The 21,953-nt window shown below is 30.9% G+C and overlaps 1 protein-coding gene across 2 annotated transcripts; it reads left to right on the top strand.

Annotated features, from left to right (window-relative positions):
* The first annotated feature begins 1,550 nt into the window (after window positions 1-1,550).
* LOC143922452 (protein phosphatase 1 regulatory subunit 12C-like) lies at window positions 1,551-19,142 on the top strand. Of its 2 annotated transcripts, XM_077445688.1 has the most exons (19): window positions 1,551-2,021; window positions 7,243-7,492; window positions 8,653-8,825; window positions 8,909-9,064; window positions 9,143-9,311; window positions 9,588-9,745; window positions 9,818-9,973; window positions 10,057-10,228; window positions 10,608-10,670; window positions 10,748-10,822; window positions 10,911-10,980; window positions 11,061-11,090; window positions 11,549-11,656; window positions 12,558-12,807; window positions 16,142-16,280; window positions 16,351-16,442; window positions 16,957-17,121; window positions 17,206-17,304; window positions 17,407-19,142. In XM_077445688.1, the coding sequence occupies exons 1-19, from the start codon at window positions 1,758-1,760 to the stop codon at window positions 17,491-17,493; spliced, it is 2,676 nt and encodes an 891-aa protein (XP_077301814.1). In that variant the 5' UTR covers window positions 1,551-1,757; the 3' UTR covers window positions 17,494-19,142. The 2 variants fall into 2 exon arrangements, with proteins under 2 accessions (XP_077301814.1, XP_077301815.1); XM_077445689.1 differs by lacking the exon at window positions 11,549-11,656.
* The last annotated feature ends 2,811 nt before the right edge of the window (window positions 19,143-21,953 follow it).

The raw sequence follows: 21,953 nt of genomic DNA on the forward strand, positions 1-21,953 counted from the left end.
AGTACCAACTTGGGAAGCCAAATTAGCATCAAGGGATGGTGATCTCTGATCAAAAACAGAGCTAAAAAATTTAGCAAAAGCATTAGTGATCTCAGGACCGACATAACTTTCATTATTATATGAAAATGAATGCTCAAAGCCATGTGAAATACCGCTTTAGTTGGTACGTTTAGATAAAAAAAAAAATATTGAGATAGAAAACCAATCCTTATAAACGTGGTGAAATAAAAAATTTGCCAAATAAATGAAAAATAGCACGGAAAAAAAATCCGTAAAAAAAAAAATATTTTTGACTTTTAAAATTCGCTAGACAATTAATTAGAAGTAATTTAAAACAATGAAATATAAAAATTAATAGGAAAAATATCTGACTATTGATTCCAATACTCACTTTGAGCGTAACAATCCTAAATTTTGAGTTAAAGACCGCAAAAGCCAAAAAACTGTAAAAATCCCTGATTTTTTTAAATGCTCATATCTCGTAAACGATCGCCCACCAAAAAAAATAACTATCATATTCAAATTCAGTGGGTCAAATTTAGTAAAGATTGGCTAGTCTCCGCTCTGGTAACTCAAAAACGTGATTTTTTTGTTGTTCAGTGTAATTAATCAAAAAAAAAATAAAACGATAGATGCAACCCAATGGTGGATATCCATAGCATATTAAAAAATAATTTCTCTAGTGCCACAATTGAGGAAGGGAGAAGTCTAATACGTTTGTATGGACAAGGCGCTGGTGTTCAGACCTCTTACGCCAAACTGCTGGCTTAACCGCTTAGCTGCCCAAAGCGCCTTAAGGCGCAAACAGCCGTATCTATTACATGCTCAGCGCGTCGGCTGGGCGTCTTAGCGGTTAATATATAGCATATAGCAACCACAGGTTGCAATATGGCAACTGGATATGGAAAATTCGAAAATATCGGGTGTAGATATCGGTAGCGTGGACGTAGTCAATTGAAAGCGCCGAGTGATTTGTTCATTGAACCGATGATTTGTTCCTGATGAAACTCTTCTGTCATTTTGAAAAAAGGATCTAACTCACATTAATACTGTGGCGGCTCGCTTATACGACATGGTCGAGTTTGGTTGCCTTCCTGCGAGTGGGGACCAACTCGGCTGGGTTCGGAGAGCCGCTACTCACTCTGCCTTTAGCTGTCATATAATAAACACGTGCATTAACATGCCAGTTGTCTCATTCGTTCATCCCCCATAATACTACTATAACTCTGTAAATGCTTCTATAAAATGTTGCCTACTATTTTTTTTGGTTCGGTGATTACTATTCAAATGTGAACCGGTCGCTCTAGATCGCTCACACGTGATCACCCGTCACACTAAAATTGGTCACGAAAAAACTGGTCACACCTTAAAATTCGACCAATTTTTAATTTTTGGGTGTGACCAGTTTTCTCGTGACCAGTTTTAGTGTGACGGGTGATCATGTGTGACCGATCTAGAGCGACCGGTTGTCCTGTGACCGGTTCACATTTGACTAGTAGTCCGTTTACCGAGTGTGTACCGGGAGTTAGGCATGGCCGTATTCGTATCGTGGACTGGGGGCGTACGAGTCGAGCGTGAACGACCGACATAAAGTCGGCGAGAGTGGTGTAGGGCGATAGTGTGGTGGCTGCGTTAGATTAGTGCGGTGTGCGGTTAGCGCTCACTGGCAGTGAGCGTGCGGCGGGGTCGGGGGGGGCGGCGGGAGCGCTGCTGCTGCTGCTGCTTCTGCTCTGCTCTGGCTGGTGTGTGCTGCTGTGATGGAGGACCACCGGCGGATGAAGACGCGCGAGGCCGAGGCGGTGGCTCGCCGCGACGAGCAGCTGCGCAACTATCACCAATCGGACATGTACCTCCAGGTGGTTCGGGAGCACCTCGCTCTCACGATCCGCTTCGCGTGGGACTCCATGTTCCACGCGGCATGCGCGGCCGCCGATCGCGACGAGGTCGTCCGTCTCCTGAACCTCCCCGGCAACGCGGAAGTCAACTGTCTCAACGTCGATGGACTCTCCGCCTTGCACCAGGCAAATACATACACACACACACACACACACACATGCAACATGGCCGCCTAACCTCCGCCCGCACCTCTAATTATATCCCATCAAATCACACGCGCCTATATCTACATTATTGCCCTGCTGCGGCAACCCCATGGCGGGTTCATCCACGCATATCAGGACGGCCAACCTAATCTAAGATCCAGATTCTTCGCCCACACACACACAAACTCGGGCCTACCACCACTACCTTCGCACAATAATTTACCCCTTTTTATTCTATTTTTGGTGTACACATTAAAAATTTTATCCCCTTCATTTTTTTTCGATACAATTCCGTTTCATGTCTGACGTCGTATCGCGTGCTTGTACAAACACGACTCATAGTTTATTAAAAATGTATAGAGCTTTTCCCCTAATGATAGGTATCAATATCAAAACTTTATTTTTATCAGTGCGTAATCGCGAAACGGCAGTTGGATTCTTGCAGAATTACACCCAAGTGTGAAGATATGCTTAACCCTTTAAATGCTGATCAACGCCGTTTTGCCAACGAGTCCATGAGCCTGAAATACGCCGATAGGCGTTGTATTTTGAGTATGTAAAAAATAAACGAGAATACTACCCACTAAGCTTTTCCAACATTGATGTATAATACACACCTGACGTGTGATTTTGTTCGGAGATCTTGTCTTCACTAACTGATGGGTGCAAGGGGTTTAACTAGGGAAAAGATGGGTTTTTTCCCTACGACGCAGCGTTACCTACCTACCTACCGAGAGAAACTGTGCATGCGACATGTATTTTGCATGCGCCAAAAAGGAGACCAGTATAAGACGTAAGGGCGGATCTAGTGTATTATACATCAATGTTTTCCGAGGTAACATTGAAAAAAAAATGCATTGAACGTGGGTCGTGTAATCCGTATCTTCAATGTTTATAAAGACTGCTTTACATCGGAATTTCTGAATTTATAACCATAGCATAATTTCCTGATGCAAATCGCTAATTGTTGGAGTATTTTAAAAATTGTGGCTTAGCATCTAGATTTGTGAGCATTACATTTTAACAACTATGAAGAAGATGGAACTAGTTTTGGAAAAATACATTCATCAACAGACTTCTTTTGTTTATTTTATATTGTTGCATGATATATTACTGAGTCTAAACACACCTTAACAAAATTTGAAATCCTCGGCGGTAGTTATTTACAGCTTAGGTACAATCTTTGTACCTGCTTTCTATTGGATTTATGAATAATTCTAGTTGGAAATGTTGGTGAAAATTTCAGCGTGGTGGGCTTTCGACCAAAAAAGACGTCAGCAATCAATGGGTCAAAGGAACTAAAGAATTAAATGTTTGAAAAAAATCATAAATTAGGAGAAAAACTCGGCAAAGAATAAGTTAGGCCCGAGACCAAACTTACATTTTACTGCCCAACAAGTCCCCAACTGAAATAATGAACCAAATAAAAATATTAACTATAGTGTAATTTTCATTTTAAAATGATGAAATGATATTTTGTATAAAAATAAGTCATCCAAGTACATTAAAAATGACGTTTGCAAGTATAATATATTAGGGTAACTATAATTACAATAAAAATGATTCATCACCTTTGTTTAATCTAATCTGATCTAATGAAAATCTTACATTTTCGTCTATTTTATATTTACTGAAAAATCATTCGACTGATTGGATTGAACCACACTATCAGCAATTGGTGATAATGTGGTCCAATTTTTCTTTCAAAAACGAACATAACATTTTTTCAATAATTAAAATTTATCGCTTTCAATTTTTACGATTTTACACATCTCTAATTGCGGGTTTTAGATAATTGCAAAAAAAAATTGTACATATTTTTGGGTTGTTAACACAAAGCTCTTCTTATGGTGTTGTAAATTGATGTGAAGTTTTCGTCCTGTACCTCTTCGTTGCTGATAAATGAACTTTTGTATAAATGGGCGTGCCAAAATGAGCAAAATATTATTTTTAATCGTGACATACCCATCCATATCTAAGTACATATTTATATCACGTACTCATAGTTATTGAATTTAAAAAAAAAAACGATCAATGAAACAAATATTTATTTGTTGTGTTTGCATAAAAAATATATACCAAAAAGTAAAATTAGGAAATAAAATAACATTTGATAATAATTTAAATTTTGTTTTAATAAGTTTTTTGCTTCATATTATTTGTAATTTTTTTTTTATATCAAGCTGATATGTCGTTGATTGAAAATTAATACGTGTTGCTGAATCTTTCTATGTCTATGTTTTTGATTCAATACAGAAAAATTACTTATGCAATACAATATCAATGGATAAAGCTATGCAACAATCGTCAATAATAATTTATTTAAGCATTAGTTTGGACCATTGTGGCATTACAGAAAGATCCAAATGCTTCACAATGGCCTACATAAGTAAACAAGAGAGAATAATCACGTTTTGTACTCTCGTTTCCGCCTTTTTATCAATATTTCCTCTAAATATTATCAAACTGAATTCAAGTCTTTGATGTGCTGTCGAAAATGTCAGCATGCATGCAACGTACGTAGAAACCTCATTTGTTGGAATTGGATGTAAGTTTTTTGTCCACTATCTCATCCGTTCCGATGCCATCACGTTGAATAGATGAATACTTTTTTTCTTGTCAAAAGAGTCCTCTAAGGCAACATCTTGCACCTAGAAGAGTACAGCGATTTTTTTGTCCATTTTATATTAGCATTTTTGAATTGGAAAACTTTTAACACGGAGACTCAATATGAATATGTGTATATGTTTTTAATTGAAGTTTTTCCGGGAAGATAAATATCCTCACAGATAAATGTAGTGTCAATTTATATAAGCAAACGATTTGGAGCCGTTTATAAGGTATTGAGTTACAATGTTATAGATTGTGAAAATATTAATACGCTCAGACAGCATGTTATTGTCATGTCATGTCAAATCATGTCAAAGTTTAAAAATAGCTCGTCACTTTTCAGGTCGATATATTCCACATTGAAGTGCAAACATTACGTTGTCTTTAATAGTAAATGCACCAATAATTAGCCGTGCTAGAATTATTGACCTTTTTATTTATAAAAATTAAAACCTTGTGACATTATTGAATTGGTTTTAATAATCTGAAGGATTAATAATGTCAGTGTTGTCTTTTGAACAATCATGGCAATGATATACAAAGAAATCTTCTACATTACATAAACTTTGATCCAACATTATTGGTATATTTAACGCCTTTTATCTAAGCTTTAATAGAACTGTAACTGAATTTGATAAGTAGAACAACTCTATTTATAAAAAAAAAAAACTTAATCCTTTGATTCATTATTAACCGAATATCACATAGTGAAAATTACGCGAATGTTGATTACAAATAAATATTTGTAATCATTGATAAAGCATTACCTCATTATAATGGAATTTGTTTGTTAGATTTATCTATACCTTATGAGTAACCGTAATCTTTCGCTGGCCAAAAGTGTTACTCTCCAATCATATTCAAATGTTATTCGTATCGTATTCAATTTTTTTTACTTCAGAAAGTATTTTTTATGAATTCTAAATAAGATGCAGCAAATAGTTTTAAGTTGCTTGATCGAATCACTACGTATTCCACTCTACATTTTGGACGATGCAGTCCCAAATAAATATTAAATTACAGAATATATAATAAAACAACAGATTGATACTATATGTTTACTTATTTTCATAAGAACTTGATGTGGAAGTACCCGTAATCCTGAAAGCGTTGTAATATATTGTGCATTATCAAACATGAAAATATAAATTATAGATAAAATATAGATAAACTTATAATCTAGTTTCATTTTTTTTACAATGGTTTTATTATTTTTTTCATGGAATTTTTATAAATATATATTTAGAAATATTTGAGGACAATTTTGGGAATTCATTATCTTGAATAAAAAAAAGAACAACGTTCACAATAATTTATTATATGTATGTTTAATGATGGCTATCTTAATATTTCATATATTTTTTAATTCATTTTCATATCTATTCCATGCGATTTTATAATAAAAATATACACGCTTTCATTATTTTATATATTTAGATAATGTTGACACTAAATTCTGAAACTCTCCTTTTATAGTAGAAATAAAAACCCCCGTCAGTCAGTGGTCATTTTATTTGCACTTCTATATTTGAACCAAGGTTTGATATTGTCATTGTAACTTTCCGGATACTTGCGATAAATCAGCGTTTGCTAAACATTGTAATTTTCATATAATATAAATTATAGACTGGGTAGATGTACATATATATATATATAGACTCGTAGATATTCAAAAGTAATTATTACTATCGAAATGAACAACGGGAATGTTATTTATAGATAAAAATAAAATATTAATCCTGAATAGAAATGTCAGCTTTGCTATGTATGTATGTAATTGCATATCGTAATCAAAACAGCACCGTTTGTGTGAAAGGTTTAGGAATCATTGTTCTAGATTAAATCTGTAACCGTACAGAAAAAAAAATTATGGTAGATATCAATTATCTTACAAAACCGCAATATTTCTTACACTGTTAGCTTTTAGTAATTCTAAACCGCAATATAGTCATTGTCTGGTATAACTTGTCATTTGTATTACAAAAGTAGGCATGTTTACCACATATAGACAGTTTATCAGAATTATATCTTGACATTAAATCAATCGAAATAATTTATATAATATCGCAATTCCGTCTGTGTTTCTGAGATAACGCTCGCCGTACTATAATAGTCGTTTCGATTCGACATGTATATGTACGTCACAGCTAAACCAATGCCAAAACGTATATACGAATACAATAACAAAAGTAAAAAACTTCTATATATACTGATCGCTATTAATGTTTCCGCTTGGCAGATTATTTACCGCCATCTATTAATTAATTAATTTTTCTATCAGTGTTTTATATCGTTTATATATAGGTAGGTAGTTTTTACCATTTTTTTTTCATATTAAACAATTGAACAAATATTAAATTAAATATATGTAAAAGGTATTAAAAAAATTCGATCGAACACATGACCGACGACACATTTCTTTTTATTTAATAACTTAATATGCCAACACCCATGCGATGATATGTCATCGGGTACAACACTAGTAATGTATAATGTGGGTGTATTGAGGGGCTATGCGGCTGATGTTTTTTTCAAAATTCAAATGAAATATGCGTCGAATCGGATGTTAATATTTTTCCTTTCATTTCAGGCTGCCATCAATAACAATTTAGAGATGGTAGAGTTTCTGGTTAACCTCGGTGCCGATGTGAACGTTGAAGATCGCGAGAGCTGGACGCCTCTGCATGCCACCGTTAACTGCGGCCACCTCAGCATCACAAGATATTTAATCGACAGGGGGGCTAATTTAGGCGCTATCAACAGCGACGGGCATTTACCGATAGACATTGCCGAGAGCGATGAGATGAAGGCTTTGATTCAAGAAGCTGTAGCGAAGCAAGGTAAAAAAAATCACTGAAAAAACTTTTCACTATTATGTTTATGCCGATTTGCGTTTATATAGCGCGCATTCAGTTTTCGAAGAGTGGACAATTTTTCCGTTGCAATAATTGATTTATCATGTGCGAATGATTTTGCTTGTTACATTTGCGTATTTTTTAATGTTTTTTTTTTTTTATATTATAAATGGCGTAGCGTATTTTATATAATATTATTTAAAACAAATTACTGAATGAAATATTTACTTGTAACATATAGTGAGTTTCCATATAGTATTTCTAATCACTTTCAGTGAGTATTTTGGCTTTCATTTTAACATCTGGCGATTTCTGTGCAAGTTTCAACAAATGATATCGAAATTTAAATTGTCGAGTTAATTTTTTTTGTTTATAGCTTAAAACTAATTTATTTGTTGCCATTTGTGTTAAGTTTTACTTTACACGGTGTATATAGATATATTTTTATTACATTTAATTTTCAAATATATTTTTCTGAATTTGGTTTATATCTGTTTCTCATGGAGGATGTTAATATTGTTAGTTAATATGCTGTTCTTTCCCCAAGTATTGTAATATTTTTTGTGACATTGTTGTAAATTTTTCTGATTTGAAGAATAAGGCCTTTGAAGTATTTTACGTATGGAAATATGCTTATTTTTATAAAATTTTGTCTTGGGGTTATTCTTTTTCAATTCCATTATCATAATCAGTAATTGACTACATTAAATTTTTCATCATTCGATTTGCAATTTATATGTAAGATTTCAAGCTAAATTTTTTTATTATCTTATGAAATTTTTGTATCTGAAAGATGTTGATATTTTATGAACAATTTAATCTAATTTAGTTTTTGAATTCGTTATCATTGAGTTATTTTATGATACATACTTGTAAATGGGGGAAGTCTTTTATTTATCAATTTAAGTAGGAGGTGGAGTTAGGGGGAGAGGAAGAGGGGACCTTTGCACAATTTATAATTATTGAATCCTCGAGAAACATTGGTTTAAATTAATGAATGAAAATAAGACAATTTGATGAGTTAACATTTATAAGCCAGCTCAATTGTGTATTAAAATTAAAGAATATTTTTAGTTATTGTAAACATAGAAAAAAAATCGTTTTGAATGTGTTTATATATGATTTATTAATGATATGGCTTCTAGGAATTGATTGTGATCTAGCACGAAAAGTAGAAGAACGAGTCATGACAGCTGATGCAATACGCTGGGCGATAGAAGCACACGCTTATCGACAATCTCATCCTGAAGCGGGAAAAGTCGATCCGGAAACAGGCACTTCTGCTTTACATGTCGCTGCAGCTAAAGGATATATGCAAGTTTGTAAATTCTAGATGGCAGTCTTTCATAGTTCTGTAGGGTGGGTAATTCAGTATTTTAAAAAAAAACCAATTGACTTCAGGTAATTCGTCTACTCATCAAATGCTGCAAAGTGGAAATAAACGTACAAGATTCAGACGGATGGTCGCCTTTACATGCAGCTTCGTATTGGGGACAGAAAGATGCCGTGGAAACCTTAATGGCGTCCAGTGTGAACACGTCATTAGTCAACAATAAGGTATGTGCTATGGTTAAAGTATAGGATTTGGAAATAAAAATGGAAATTGTGTAATTTTTTTTATATGTGTTGTTTTAGGGTGAAACCTTCGTAGATATAGCCAATGACGACATGGTTGAATTCATTCGTAAATTAGAAAAGGAACAAAGAAATCGAAAACATAGAAGAATGTCGCGAGGCCCTTACGATTATGAGTCTATTAAGACTCGCGATAAAGATATCCCTACGAAAAAAGGAAAATCATGCGGTAAATACAAACATGTGCCCCCCCTAATATGATAATGGTCTAAGTCACAAAATTATTGATATTCGAAATCGTATTGTTTGACAAGATAAGAAAAATTTTCAAATATATATTTAAAAAATCTATATTTTCAAATATAGCACAAACGCAAAAGTCCAATTATCTTGATTCGAAATATACATGACTTAGGCCACCATCATATTAACGTACTCATAGTCTTGTGCGTCTCAATGTCGCATATAAGTCCAAACAAACTAATAATTGACGTGTCGTTAAAAGGTATAACATGTGAAGTGGCTCGTATCGATGAGGAGATAGCATTGTTAGATAAGGCCGAGTCTTGGGCGGCGGATGATTTGAATCCTGAAGCAGGGTTGGGCGATCCCGACACCGGACGAACACCTCTTCATAAAGCAGCTGCGAAAGGATATATGAAGGTTTATTGTCGTCATTTTCAAATTATATTGATTGAAGTTGTACAGTTTTTCATTAGGCTTTTTATTATTTAGCTCATGGAGGTTCTGGTGACTCGTTGTTACGTCGATGTCGACGTCGAAGACAACGAAGGCTGGACTCCTCTTCATATTGCCGGTTTTCATGGACAAAAAGATGCAGCAGCTTTCCTCATTTCTTGGGGTGCCTTGCCGACGATCAAGAATAAAAGGGTTAGTTCACTGCTAAGTTTTAGTTTTGATTTTCAATGTGAGAAGAAATTTTGTTTGATCGATGAATATAAAAAATGTTTCAGGGCCATACTTGTATCGATGTATCTACCGATGTAATGGGTCAACACATATCGTGGTTAGTTATGAAAGCTAAAGGAAGGAGGCGGCAGGCCACGTTACCCGACGAGGTTTCAATTATGAATAAACGTAGAGAACTGAAGAATAAAATTATAGCTCTCAACACTTCTCCTGCGAGTGAGTAAAATGACTGATAGAGACTCGTACTTTTAGTATTTTGCGATAAATGCTGAAAATTCACGTTAGTCGGACTTTTTCGCGTTAATGTGTTTTCAAATCTTAATAATTGTTATTTTGTATTTATTATGTTAGCTTTAAATTGTATGTATTTCATAAATTGTGTAACGAAGTCTTTCGTTTAGACAATTTTTTATTGAAAATTATGTCTAAAAGAAATAGATGTTAAAACTGAACATTCTATTCGCTAAAATGAAACGCGAAAATTCCATAAATGAAAATAAATTATGCTTAAATTACGGGTCCACTTATTAGTTTGCTGTGTTTCGTTTTTTGAGTAATTAAAAAATGGTTTTCTAATGTTTTCGCTTATTTTTAGGAACAGAAAATTCAGATTATTCTTCATCTGAAAATGACGTCAATTTTGAATCAAATAAACCAAGTATGATATTATTTTATTACTTATGCATTTTTAAATGTTGGTTTTTTTTTTTATCAAAGGTTTTAAATTATTTATAGAAACTGGAACTCCTGTTAAATTGGTCGAACAAACACCTCCTGAGGCTGTAGTTCAAGAACCAGTAAAGAAATCAGGTGTGTACAATATTTAAAATTTCTGTTTTTTTATTCGTTTCGTTTGTTTTTTGGATTATCCTAATATAACTATTTTGTTTTGATTTAGAAGTACCACCACCAGAAATTACATCGACCGAAAATGAAAATACACATGAGCCTCAAGTGAAACCTGTCGAGTATGTTTTGAGCTGATTATTTCCTATAGATTCATATTATTTTAATCACATTTTGATTTAATTTTTTATTTTTATTTTAGAATTTCTTCTGATGAAGAACCTAAGAAGAGGTTTGTGTATTTGAAGCTTTTTTTTCTTAATTTACATAATTTATTAATAAACTTTCATCCCAGTTTTTAAAACATCCAAAAGTACATTCATTTAATTTATTTAGAGTAATAGTGAAAACATTACAGAAATTTGATTCCTAATTTATCAACAAAATAACAAAAAACTTTTTTTCTTTCCTTTTACCTGAGATTGGGTTGTTATTCAGGTTCCAGACGAACCTATTAATGTTTTTCCCAATATTTACTGGGTTGCTTTACAAGTTTTATTTATTTATTGTTATTGTGGAGAGACTCTTCTATTATTTTGGGTAAGCTTCCCTACTAATTGCGATCATCATGTAGGATGATCGGAATATTTATATGTATTTGATCAGTATTTATCAATTTAATCGTTCCTAGTCAGTTTTAAATTGTCCCAGCTGTATATTTTATATTATAATATAAAAATTTTTATACAGCTTAGTGGATAATGCTGAGAAAAATAACACGAACGTAATCGGCAATGGTTCATCCACACCGCCGGTACCTAAATTATCCCCTGGCAATATATTCAAGAATTTCTTCAAGTAATCTTCATATTTTTAGAATGGGATTTTTTTTTGTGTGATTTTGATACAAATAATATGTTTATTTAATTTCATTGTTTTTTGCGACCATAAATGAACTAGTTTTATCCAAAGGAATCAATCCATATGAGTAGAATTTGACAGTTTTATGCAAATTTTTTGTATAATATAAAATTTAGTGATAGTATTCAAACAAATAGCAACGTATTGTTGTTAAATTTTATTGCTTTGTTTTTATATTATACAATTATGAAGTTGTAGCTGTTACAAAAATTACTCAAGTGGATTAGTTTCATTTGACATAACTGTGCAACTATACTATACTAACATGTTCTCTTGAGTTGTTTTTTTTCCCCCTTGATTTATTTTATAACAAGCAAGGTTTTGTATGTTTCGCATTATGTGAGTTGGTAAAATATTTTTTATATTCAACGAGATTATTAATGATAGAAATGCTACAATAATGCTTGGCAAATATTTTTAGTACATACATATTGCATTAAAAAGTCAGTAAAAATAAAACATATCATGCAGGATGATGCAATGTTATCAATTTAATGCAATGCATAAATTTTTTTTTATATTTATATTGTGTAAACTCTTCTAGACATATTTGTTTTATTATGTAAAGAAGAATAGTACACACATCTAATAATTAACGTAATAAAATTTAATGTTTTTTTTTTTTATATGAACTGTTACTAATTTAATTATTTTGAGCTTGCTATTTACAATACATGGTTAACATTTAAAGTCGCTTGTACTGGATATGGTGTGTTGTTTTTATCATTTGAATTTTATTGCATATTTCACTTGAGACGTGACAGTTAAATTTTTGCATGATTCGAATGAGTCTTTGTTCAACACGTCGATTTTCAACCTGCACAATTCGCATTTTCAGATCATTTGTGCCACCGGCGAGAGACGAAGAGAGCGCCACCCAAAGAAAAGCGCATGCTAAGAGGGCTCGTGAAACTCGACGTTCCACTCAGGGCATTTCATTGGAGGAGATTCAAAATGCCGAGATGCTCATAAGAAAGAATGCCAACGAGAAGGCGCAAACCAACGCCGTAGAGAAGCCTGTCGAGGATGGTGTCTCGTCAGCGTCGTCCGCTGATCCAATTGCAAATTCGGGCCAGTCACAAAAATCGGTAAGATCCTTGGAAGACGATCGATGAGGGTTGTTTAATTTTCGTCACTTTCTTTCCGTATTCACTTTTTTATATTGAATAATAAACACACTTTCGTTACAGTCGTTTTTTTCCAAATCATCAAGGTTTATTGTATTTTTAGCAGTAACTGTGGGTCTTATATGATCTTTTTTTTCCGCAAAGATTGCTGCAAAGTTTGTCGATTTGTTGTATTACTCGTAAGGCTAAGTGTTTTCCAGTATTCATCCTTTTCATTTGGCAGATTTGGGATAAACCGCAAGCTATTGTAGATTAGTGGTCAAAAGGTTTATAGACGACATGTAAATTAGTGGCCAAATTTTTTTTTATTCCGTAGCGAAAGTGTTAATATTTTTTCTTTTTTAAATTCAATAATGAAATATATGAAGGTCAATGTGTATAATATTGTAATGATTTTTGAGTATATTTTAAATATGTGAGGCAAAATTATATGATTAAAAAAAATAGAAATTCGAGTCACGTTTGGTTATGTATTGAGTTTTATTTTTAGGTCGAATTTGTGATATTTAAATAGGTTTAAAGTTTATCATATAGTGTACAAATTTGGTGCTGTATTATGTAATTAAAATGCTTATAAGATATGCTTTTTGTTTGCCTCCAAAGCTTTTTCTATAGCAATTAAAAATGGCTTAATGCTGGTTTTTCTTTCTTTATTTAATATCTTTAAGGTTTCTTTGTATTTTTCAATTTTATAATTATAATTTGTATATATGTATATTATGAAGCACAAAGTGAACCGAGTAAAATTTAATTTTTTCACTTTATTTTAAAAAAAATCAGTATATTTGAAAATTTATTAATTTAATTTATCTTAATAATAAAACATGTATTGGGAAATGTGGATATAAAAGGCAAACAACATAGAACTGAGAAAGAATATGCGTATATACATAATTTCATTCACTGATTGTGATTAAAATGAAATTATACCAGTGAAAAAAAAAATTTAAGATATAAAATTTATCAGTGACATTATATTTTCACTAGAGACTTATGGAATGGAACTTTACATTTACTTCTGATACTTACACTGATATTGTTTTGTCGTATTCTTCTACTTCTAGTAAAAGTTTTTCGATATCTTCTTCAGTGTATACATTTTTAATGCAAATTTGATGTTAGGCCTACTTTTGCAGTTTGTTCAAATACAGATGCATATGGGGATCGTTTGAATGGAATGCCATTCTTCCATATATATATATATATATATATATATATATATATATATATATATATATATATATATATATATATATATTTAATACTTTTTTTACTGTTTGAAATAATGTCGCTCAATATAGTCTTTCTTCAGTTCTGTTGTGTAATTGTAAAGCAAATTTGTTCATCAGATCTGACCAACGACTGGAACTGCGAAAAATTGCGCTCACCTACAAGTACAGCAGATTTGATTTGGACGAGAATTGCTGTATGCAGTGAGCGCAATTCTTCATAAGATCCTGCCAATGAACAGATGCTTTACAACGGTGAAATTCGTTTTCAACAGTTGCATATAATTAACTAACTGTATTTCATCATCATCATCAATAATGAGACTAGAGTACATATAATTGTGCTTTTTTTGGTGTATTCGTCATCCTTGATCCAGGGTGGGCATGAATTTAATTTTATGCAGTATCAATTGCTATTTCTGGTGTAAAAAAAAAACAACGAGGGGATGTATCTAGTTTTTGTACTGCAATATTAAGACAAATGATTAAGAGTAGTTTGAAATGTGTTAATAATAAATGACAACGAGAGAATTGGATTTGACATAGGCTGGCACGGTGGAAGAAATTAATGAGGCTGGGTGTTGTGTCGCTGTTACGTTACCGCTCAACTCCAACAGTGCACCGAGCACTGACCATAACATCTCCACAACAGTCACAATCGCAACAAGTGGCTCAGAGCGCCGTCCATCGTGGAGATTACGGCTCGACCCTGGCTGCAAGGTCATTTCAAAATCATCAACCTGGCACAATTCGCCGAATACCAATTATGCTTTTGTTATTATTATCATTATTATTATTATATATTATACACATATAATATCTTGCATGTCTTTTTAGTAATTATTGTAGATTGATTATGAATACATTGTAATGTCGGCTTCATTTATTTATTGAAAATGTGTGTGCAAATATTCTATACATAATTTATATATAAACGGTGGGCAAATTAAACTATATCTCGATTTTTATGACTTGTACATCTGTATTTTAAAGAAGTTAGATTCAAAAAGTTTTTATTAAGACTTATTTTTTTTATTTTGATAATTAGTAATTATCAAATGAAGAAAGAAATGTCAAAAGAAGTGTGAAAAATGTAATAAAACCGTAATAACATTTGAGCAACAAAAATTACGTTTTTGAGTTGCTAGAGAGGAGATTAAACAATCTTTACTAAGTTTGACTCATTGAATTCGAATATGATAATGATTTTTGTTGGTTTCCTCTTGATACGAGATATGAAAGTTTAAAAGAATCCGCAAATTTTACAGTTTTTTGGCTTCAAAACTCAAAATATAGTAATGTGCTCAAAGTAAGTATCGGAATCAACATCAGATTTTTTATTTCTTGTATTGATTGTGATTTTTATAAGACTGCAAAAGCCGAAAATGAAAAATTGCGCATTTTTTAAATGGTCATATCTTATAAGCGAGGGAAAACTGACAAAAATCATTGTCATATTCGAACTCATTTGGAAAAACTTATTGATAAGTCTCCGCTTTGGTCATTTTTTTTGTGCTCAGTTAAATTATTGTTTTATTGAATGTTGATGACATTATAAGAATGAATTAAATGAAATCCATATTTATTTTTTATTGCTTTTGGATTTCTTAACGATTGGATATGCATTTTTTGCCCACTGAGTGTATGTAATATTTTTAATTATCAATATTTACAGCATATCTTATCTATGTTTCAATGAACGTGAAATTTTTGTATTGAAATTTTTTTTTAAATAACTGAAATGTCTACTATTTGCTTTTGAGATAAATCTTCTTCATAATTGTACTTATTTTATTGGAATGCTAATAATTATTACACATCGGTCGGTTGATTAATTTTATGAAAAAAATCTATGTATTTCTTGAACAGTCAACCACTTTATAATATTTCTAAATTAATGCCTGCATAATTAATTTTTTTTTTAATCGCTTTAATAACTTTTCTAGTGGCAACTTTTGACAACGGCTTATTGATGTTGTAATTTTGATACAATTCATAGTGTTTTTGATTTTTGTTTTATTATTCACAATATTTATTCAAAGTTTGCAAATCAATTATATTTACAGTTTGCTTTGGAGGATGTGACTAAAGAAGACGGAGAGTCGAACCAAAATGCAAATGCTTCAAATGCAACGCCTAATACCAACGTTACTGAGGTTTCTGATACAGTCACGTTACCCTTACGTCGGCCTGTTTCAAACGATGGTATTATTTCTTTTACATTATTTAATGATATATAACATTGAATTTTTCCATACTTATATTTGTATTTTAGAAAAATTATCAGATCGTTTGAGAAATTCAAAATATTCTGAGGCAGGCGGTCCCAAAAACAATATCAGAAGACGTAGCACTGGAATATCACAAGTATTTATTGTTTTAAGTTTTTTAATTGAAATATATTATATTTAACCCTTTAAATCCCAAGCTATTTTACGAAATATCCCCAGACATTTTTTCTTGAAAACACGGTAGTCTTTATTTTATTATAATAAATAAATAAATAATTTATTTCAGCTGATATTCAATTCTCGGTAATCGTTTTGTTGTAATGCCATCGCTATGATTTATAGTTTAATAAGTAATATTTATTTATTGGATGTAAAGCAGATAAAGGAAAAGAAAAATGAACGAATACAAAAATTTATTTATCAAAATTTTTTAGTTTGAATAATTAAATAAATCTTTTATTACGAACTTTTTCAGTATGCAAACTTACATGTCATGTTAGTAAAATTGTTCTTAGTAGGTTTATAAAAAAAATAACTATAAAAGCAGACTAAATTTTTATTAAAAAATATCATACGTGTATATCGAAAAATCGGCTCTGCAGGATTAAAAGGGTCAATGTAGCGCACATTACAATAATTTATATTTTTAGATAACTCTTGATCAAAACGATGATTCACCTAAAAAAATATCAAATAATGATGACAGTACAATTGATTACAAGAAGCTTTATGAAAGAAGTCAGCTTGAAATTGAACGATTAAATAAAATTATAAAATCCTATGACGAACAACCATCAAAGGGACTTCTAGAAAAGGTTTTTTTTTTTTTTTTAATTGGTTTGTTTTTTGTATAGCTTTTGTAATTTCGAAAATCTAATGTATCGATTTTTATTTTACAGCCTAGTTTTATGTCATCTCAAGATCTTAGTACTGAAAAAGAAAAGAGAGAAAAAAGGGCACTTCAACGAAAACTTTCTGAGATGGAAGAAGAACTAAGGGTGAGTTGTACATAATTCTGTTGCAGTGTTTAAATGGAACATCTGTTGTGAGCTATAATTGAAAAGAATTTTAACAAATGCTTAATTTAAATTTATTTACAGCAGCAAAAGGCGCTTCAAACTGAAAACCAACGCCTTAAAGATGAGAATGGAGCGTTGATTAGAGTCATCAGTAAGCTCTCTAAATGAAGATATTTCAAGTTTTTGTGTAATGTTTTTCTTTAATTAGATAAAGGTTTTTGTGATTCCATAGATTTTCCTGATTATGTTTTCTACATAATTGTTTTCATGACACAATATGTATATTAAGTTTGGTTTAATTGCCTTATTTTTATTAGAAATGTTACATAGTTGTGTTACAGCTTGTTTGTGGAGACTTATCTCAGGGGGTATAATAATTAAAATATTGTCTTTGGAAATTCATGTTATTCTAGTGTAGTTTAAGAAGAAATATTTTACGATTATTTTTGCATTGAGCAGGTTTGTTTTGCAATGCTTGTATTTATTTTTAATTTCTTCGACATGCAGAACACTATTTCTTGGTGATATTCAAACAAAAGCCAAATACTAAATTTATGATGTAACTTGTGCGTGTATGTATGTGTTTTTTGTATATTTATATTTTGTATATGTATACATTTTTGTGTATGAATGGCTGTGTGAATAATATACGTTGTATGAATCTCGGATGCTATTTGTGTGATTTCAAAATATATATTGTGCTTTATTAGATTATTTTTTACATCATTTTTAAAATTATTTTCATTACTGCACTGCAATTTATGAACACTTTTAATGTATATAATTATAATAAAATATCGGCAATGTGATGAACCTTTGACAAATAACAAAATTTTAGAAAAAATTTATAGCAATTTTAGAAATACACATTTTCAACATTACAATAAGATAAATATTAATTAAATTATTCAAATAAATATTAGAATGAATTTTTGGGTGTTTTAAATGTTTAAAAACTATTGAAAGTTTAATTATCGATGTTTTACTGTTGCAACTACACATCTATCTAATTAATTGCTGCACTGTTTGGGATTATTCAGTGATGGCTATGAATTTATAACAAAGTATTCCTGTACGTTGAAAAAATCAGTGCTCTTTTTTTCATTTTGTGGTTGTATTTTTTGGACTTAAAGAAACAAAAGCATCACAATTGTTTCTAGCCTTTTGAAAAATTGTCTACAGAAAATTTTATTGAATTACTTTTATTAATATCCAGTAAGCATTTTTGACACCGTTTTTATGCAAAAAAATATCGTCCAAATTGATACTAACAATATTGATACTTTTATGCACATTTTCAAGTGTTCTATACAATATGTGACTTGAAAATTTGTACTTTTAGATGAGTGTGTGTGTGTGTATGGACGTGTGAAATATATTGTATTTGAATTTATGAGCATTCGTCTAGTGTAGTGTTTCTCAACCTGCCTGCGGCATGTGAAACTTTGAAAAGTATTAATAAAATATCAAATAATTAATTATGTAAATATTCTGAACATCATTGAGTAAATTACATGCCTACAAATTAACTTGGCAAACCTTCACTCCAGTGTCGATGAATACATTGTATTGCACGTACATATATCGGTATTGTCTCTAGCAGTGTTTGAACACAGCTGCTTTTTTATATTCAATTTTTTTTTTTTTTTTTTTCAGACTAATTCACTTCTGTTATTTATATTTTTTGAAAAACTGTTAGATTTAGTTTAGTTAATTTATTAAAATGTCAAGTGTTCAGACAATATAATATGTATTAATTATTGCATGTTTGTATCAAACTTAGTTTATAGTACCGATAGAATATCCAAATATGACGTAAATAAAAAAAAAACGATCAAAACTTCGATAAGGTCGAATTCGATCTTCCTGCCTTAAAAATAAATATTTTTGCCTTTCTAATATTAATATTTTATTTAAAAAAAAAAACGAATTGCCAAAATGTATTTTAATATTAGTGACATGTGTCAATAAATTTTTTGTATGTAACAAAGCCAGTAGTTAAAAATAACATAATGTCCACGCACCGCTAAGCTTAAATTTTTATTTATGTTACTTTAAATTTAAATGCAAAATTACTTCATGTTCGCATTCGAGAGCTTTATTTTTTTGTTTGTTTAACTTATATTCATTACTACATATACATAAGGTGTCACATATCCAAGAAAAAAAGATTATTTATGTCTACATCCCTTTTCATTATTATATAATAATACCATAAAATCAATTTTACATTATTTGTTAACGTATAGTAAACTAATATTTGCATATCATTTAAATTTATTGCCATTTCGAACCGGGGAACGTACTTACGATTAAATTTTAAGCTACATATCGTCATCAGGGTTATAAAGTTGCAAATCGGTGTATCGGAGAACTTTCAGTGATATATTGCTAATTTTTCATTATAAATTATTTCATTTGCAATTCATCGGTACACTTTATTTAAAATCAAAATATTTATTTATTTTTCATATATGCAAGTCCTGCCTTTTGTAAATATAGTACATATATATATATCACCATGTAATCTCATACGATTAATAAGGTGGATTCATATTTAATGTTGTATGTAGACCAATAATTAAATTTCACTTAAAATGGGGCTGTTGCGATTGAAACGGGCCTGTTCCCAGATGAAAACGAATGGTTGTGACGTTTAATTTTGCAATCGTATTGATTTGAATCTGATTTGTCTTGTGTGTTTAATCTTACCGAGAGACAGGTCTAGGAGCAGGCTTGCCTTACTTGTGAATATCCTATCGCTGTTGATTCCGACAATATTATAAAAATTGATGTATGTAGTAGATTTTGTAATGAAATTTTTTATTAAATATTTATTCAGAAGATTTTTGGGAAATATCTCGTGGTTACTTAACCGGCAAATAGTAAAATTTATATGTACAACAAAACTATTAAAAATTGTCGTTTATATGCATATATTTATCTGGCTTGCTATGTCTGAGCAATACTTATGGTTTTCAGTGAAAGTAATTGTGTAAAATTGAAATGTTTTTCTTAAAAATTACAGTTTACGTACTCGTTAAAACAATGTAAAATTGCAGCTTATGTGAGAACATTTTCGCCTATACTTTTCAAATGGACTATAGAGAAAGTTTAATATTGACTAGATTACGTTGTCAAAGTTTTTTTTTTTTTTTTCATTAATCTTTTTAATGTATATAATAAGCAAAGTATTATGTTTCATGTTTTCTATATGTGTGTTGATATTTTTAAATTTTAAATAACTAGTTTTCAAAGAACTCGATCGAACGTACTAAAAATTTAACGCGTAGAAACGATAATTTCAATGAAATAAATAAAAAAAAAAACTCGTAGACGAATGTAAACGTCAATACTGCATATTTATTGTTTCAGTATGTATGTTTTATATATGTATACGAGTAAAATCACAATAATTAAACACGCACACCATATATGTATTTATTATATAAAGTGATATAAATATATCCAATGACGGCGATATCCATATCGCACTCTACGACTATTCAAATGGATTCCTAAAATAAAACTTAACCCGTAAAAATTTGATCTCTTCTCATAATATTCTGATTAAATGGTCGATTTTTCAATATTAATATATACATATAGATATTGTTTAAATATTTGAATACTCATTTTGCGAACAAAGCATTTATAAGTTGTATCGTAAAAAAGTTTCGGTCACGCCATACTAAAATACTTTGCATATTATTCGTAATTTGGGAATTTACTTGTACGGCATGCATACATTGTTATATATGTGTACGCAAGTATGTATGTGTTTTTTTTTAATATGTATAACTATAAAAAATTGAGTGTGTGTGGGTTGTGTGTGTGTGTGTGTGTGTACGAGATAACAGTATTTGTCATTTTTGTAGTATTTTGAAAAGTTTTATCTTTACAAGTGCCTTAATTTTTATAATACATATATATTATATATGTATATTTTGAGAATTTTCATACATTTTACTTACATATTTATTAAATTTCGATGGACGTTTTAATGTATGTTCGTTTATTAACTATTGTTTAGATGTAATTTTCATTTTTAGATTTATTGAAAGCAAAACGTAACGCGCGTTGGTAATACGAAAAATAAAACAGTAATTGATATTTTGCTCAGTTATGTCGAATCATTATTGTTTTCTTCTTTTCAAACTAGACTTATAATAACGAGTCGTAAAGTCACGAAAAAATAACGAGTCGTAAACGAGGCAAATACGTCACTATTGTTTTCTTTTTCATTTATTATAACCAAAAGTCTAATTGTATAGATGTTTGTTGAAGTAAGAAAATCCTAACTCTTCCCTTCTCATACTGAATATGTCAATTGTATATTTATTAATACATATATGTATATAAATCTCCGCATATTAATCTCGTCTCTCATTTTACTCCTCCAAATCACCTTTTACATTATTTTATGCATCATTCAAGTTCAAGCTGGCTAAAAACACACACAATCAACACATCAATTGATACATACGGACGAAGCTATTTCAATAATCCCGCGATTTTGATCATACGACATGACTCATACCATCGGCTATTGTACCACAGTGCTTATTCACACATTAACGATACTATCACCCCACATATATGTATGTATACACTCAAAGATCAGCCTA

Source organism: Arctopsyche grandis, chromosome 2, assembly GCF_051622035.1.
Source record: "Arctopsyche grandis isolate Sample6627 chromosome 2, ASM5162203v2, whole genome shotgun sequence".
Lineage (NCBI taxonomy): Eukaryota > Metazoa > Arthropoda > Insecta > Trichoptera > Hydropsychidae > Arctopsyche > Arctopsyche grandis.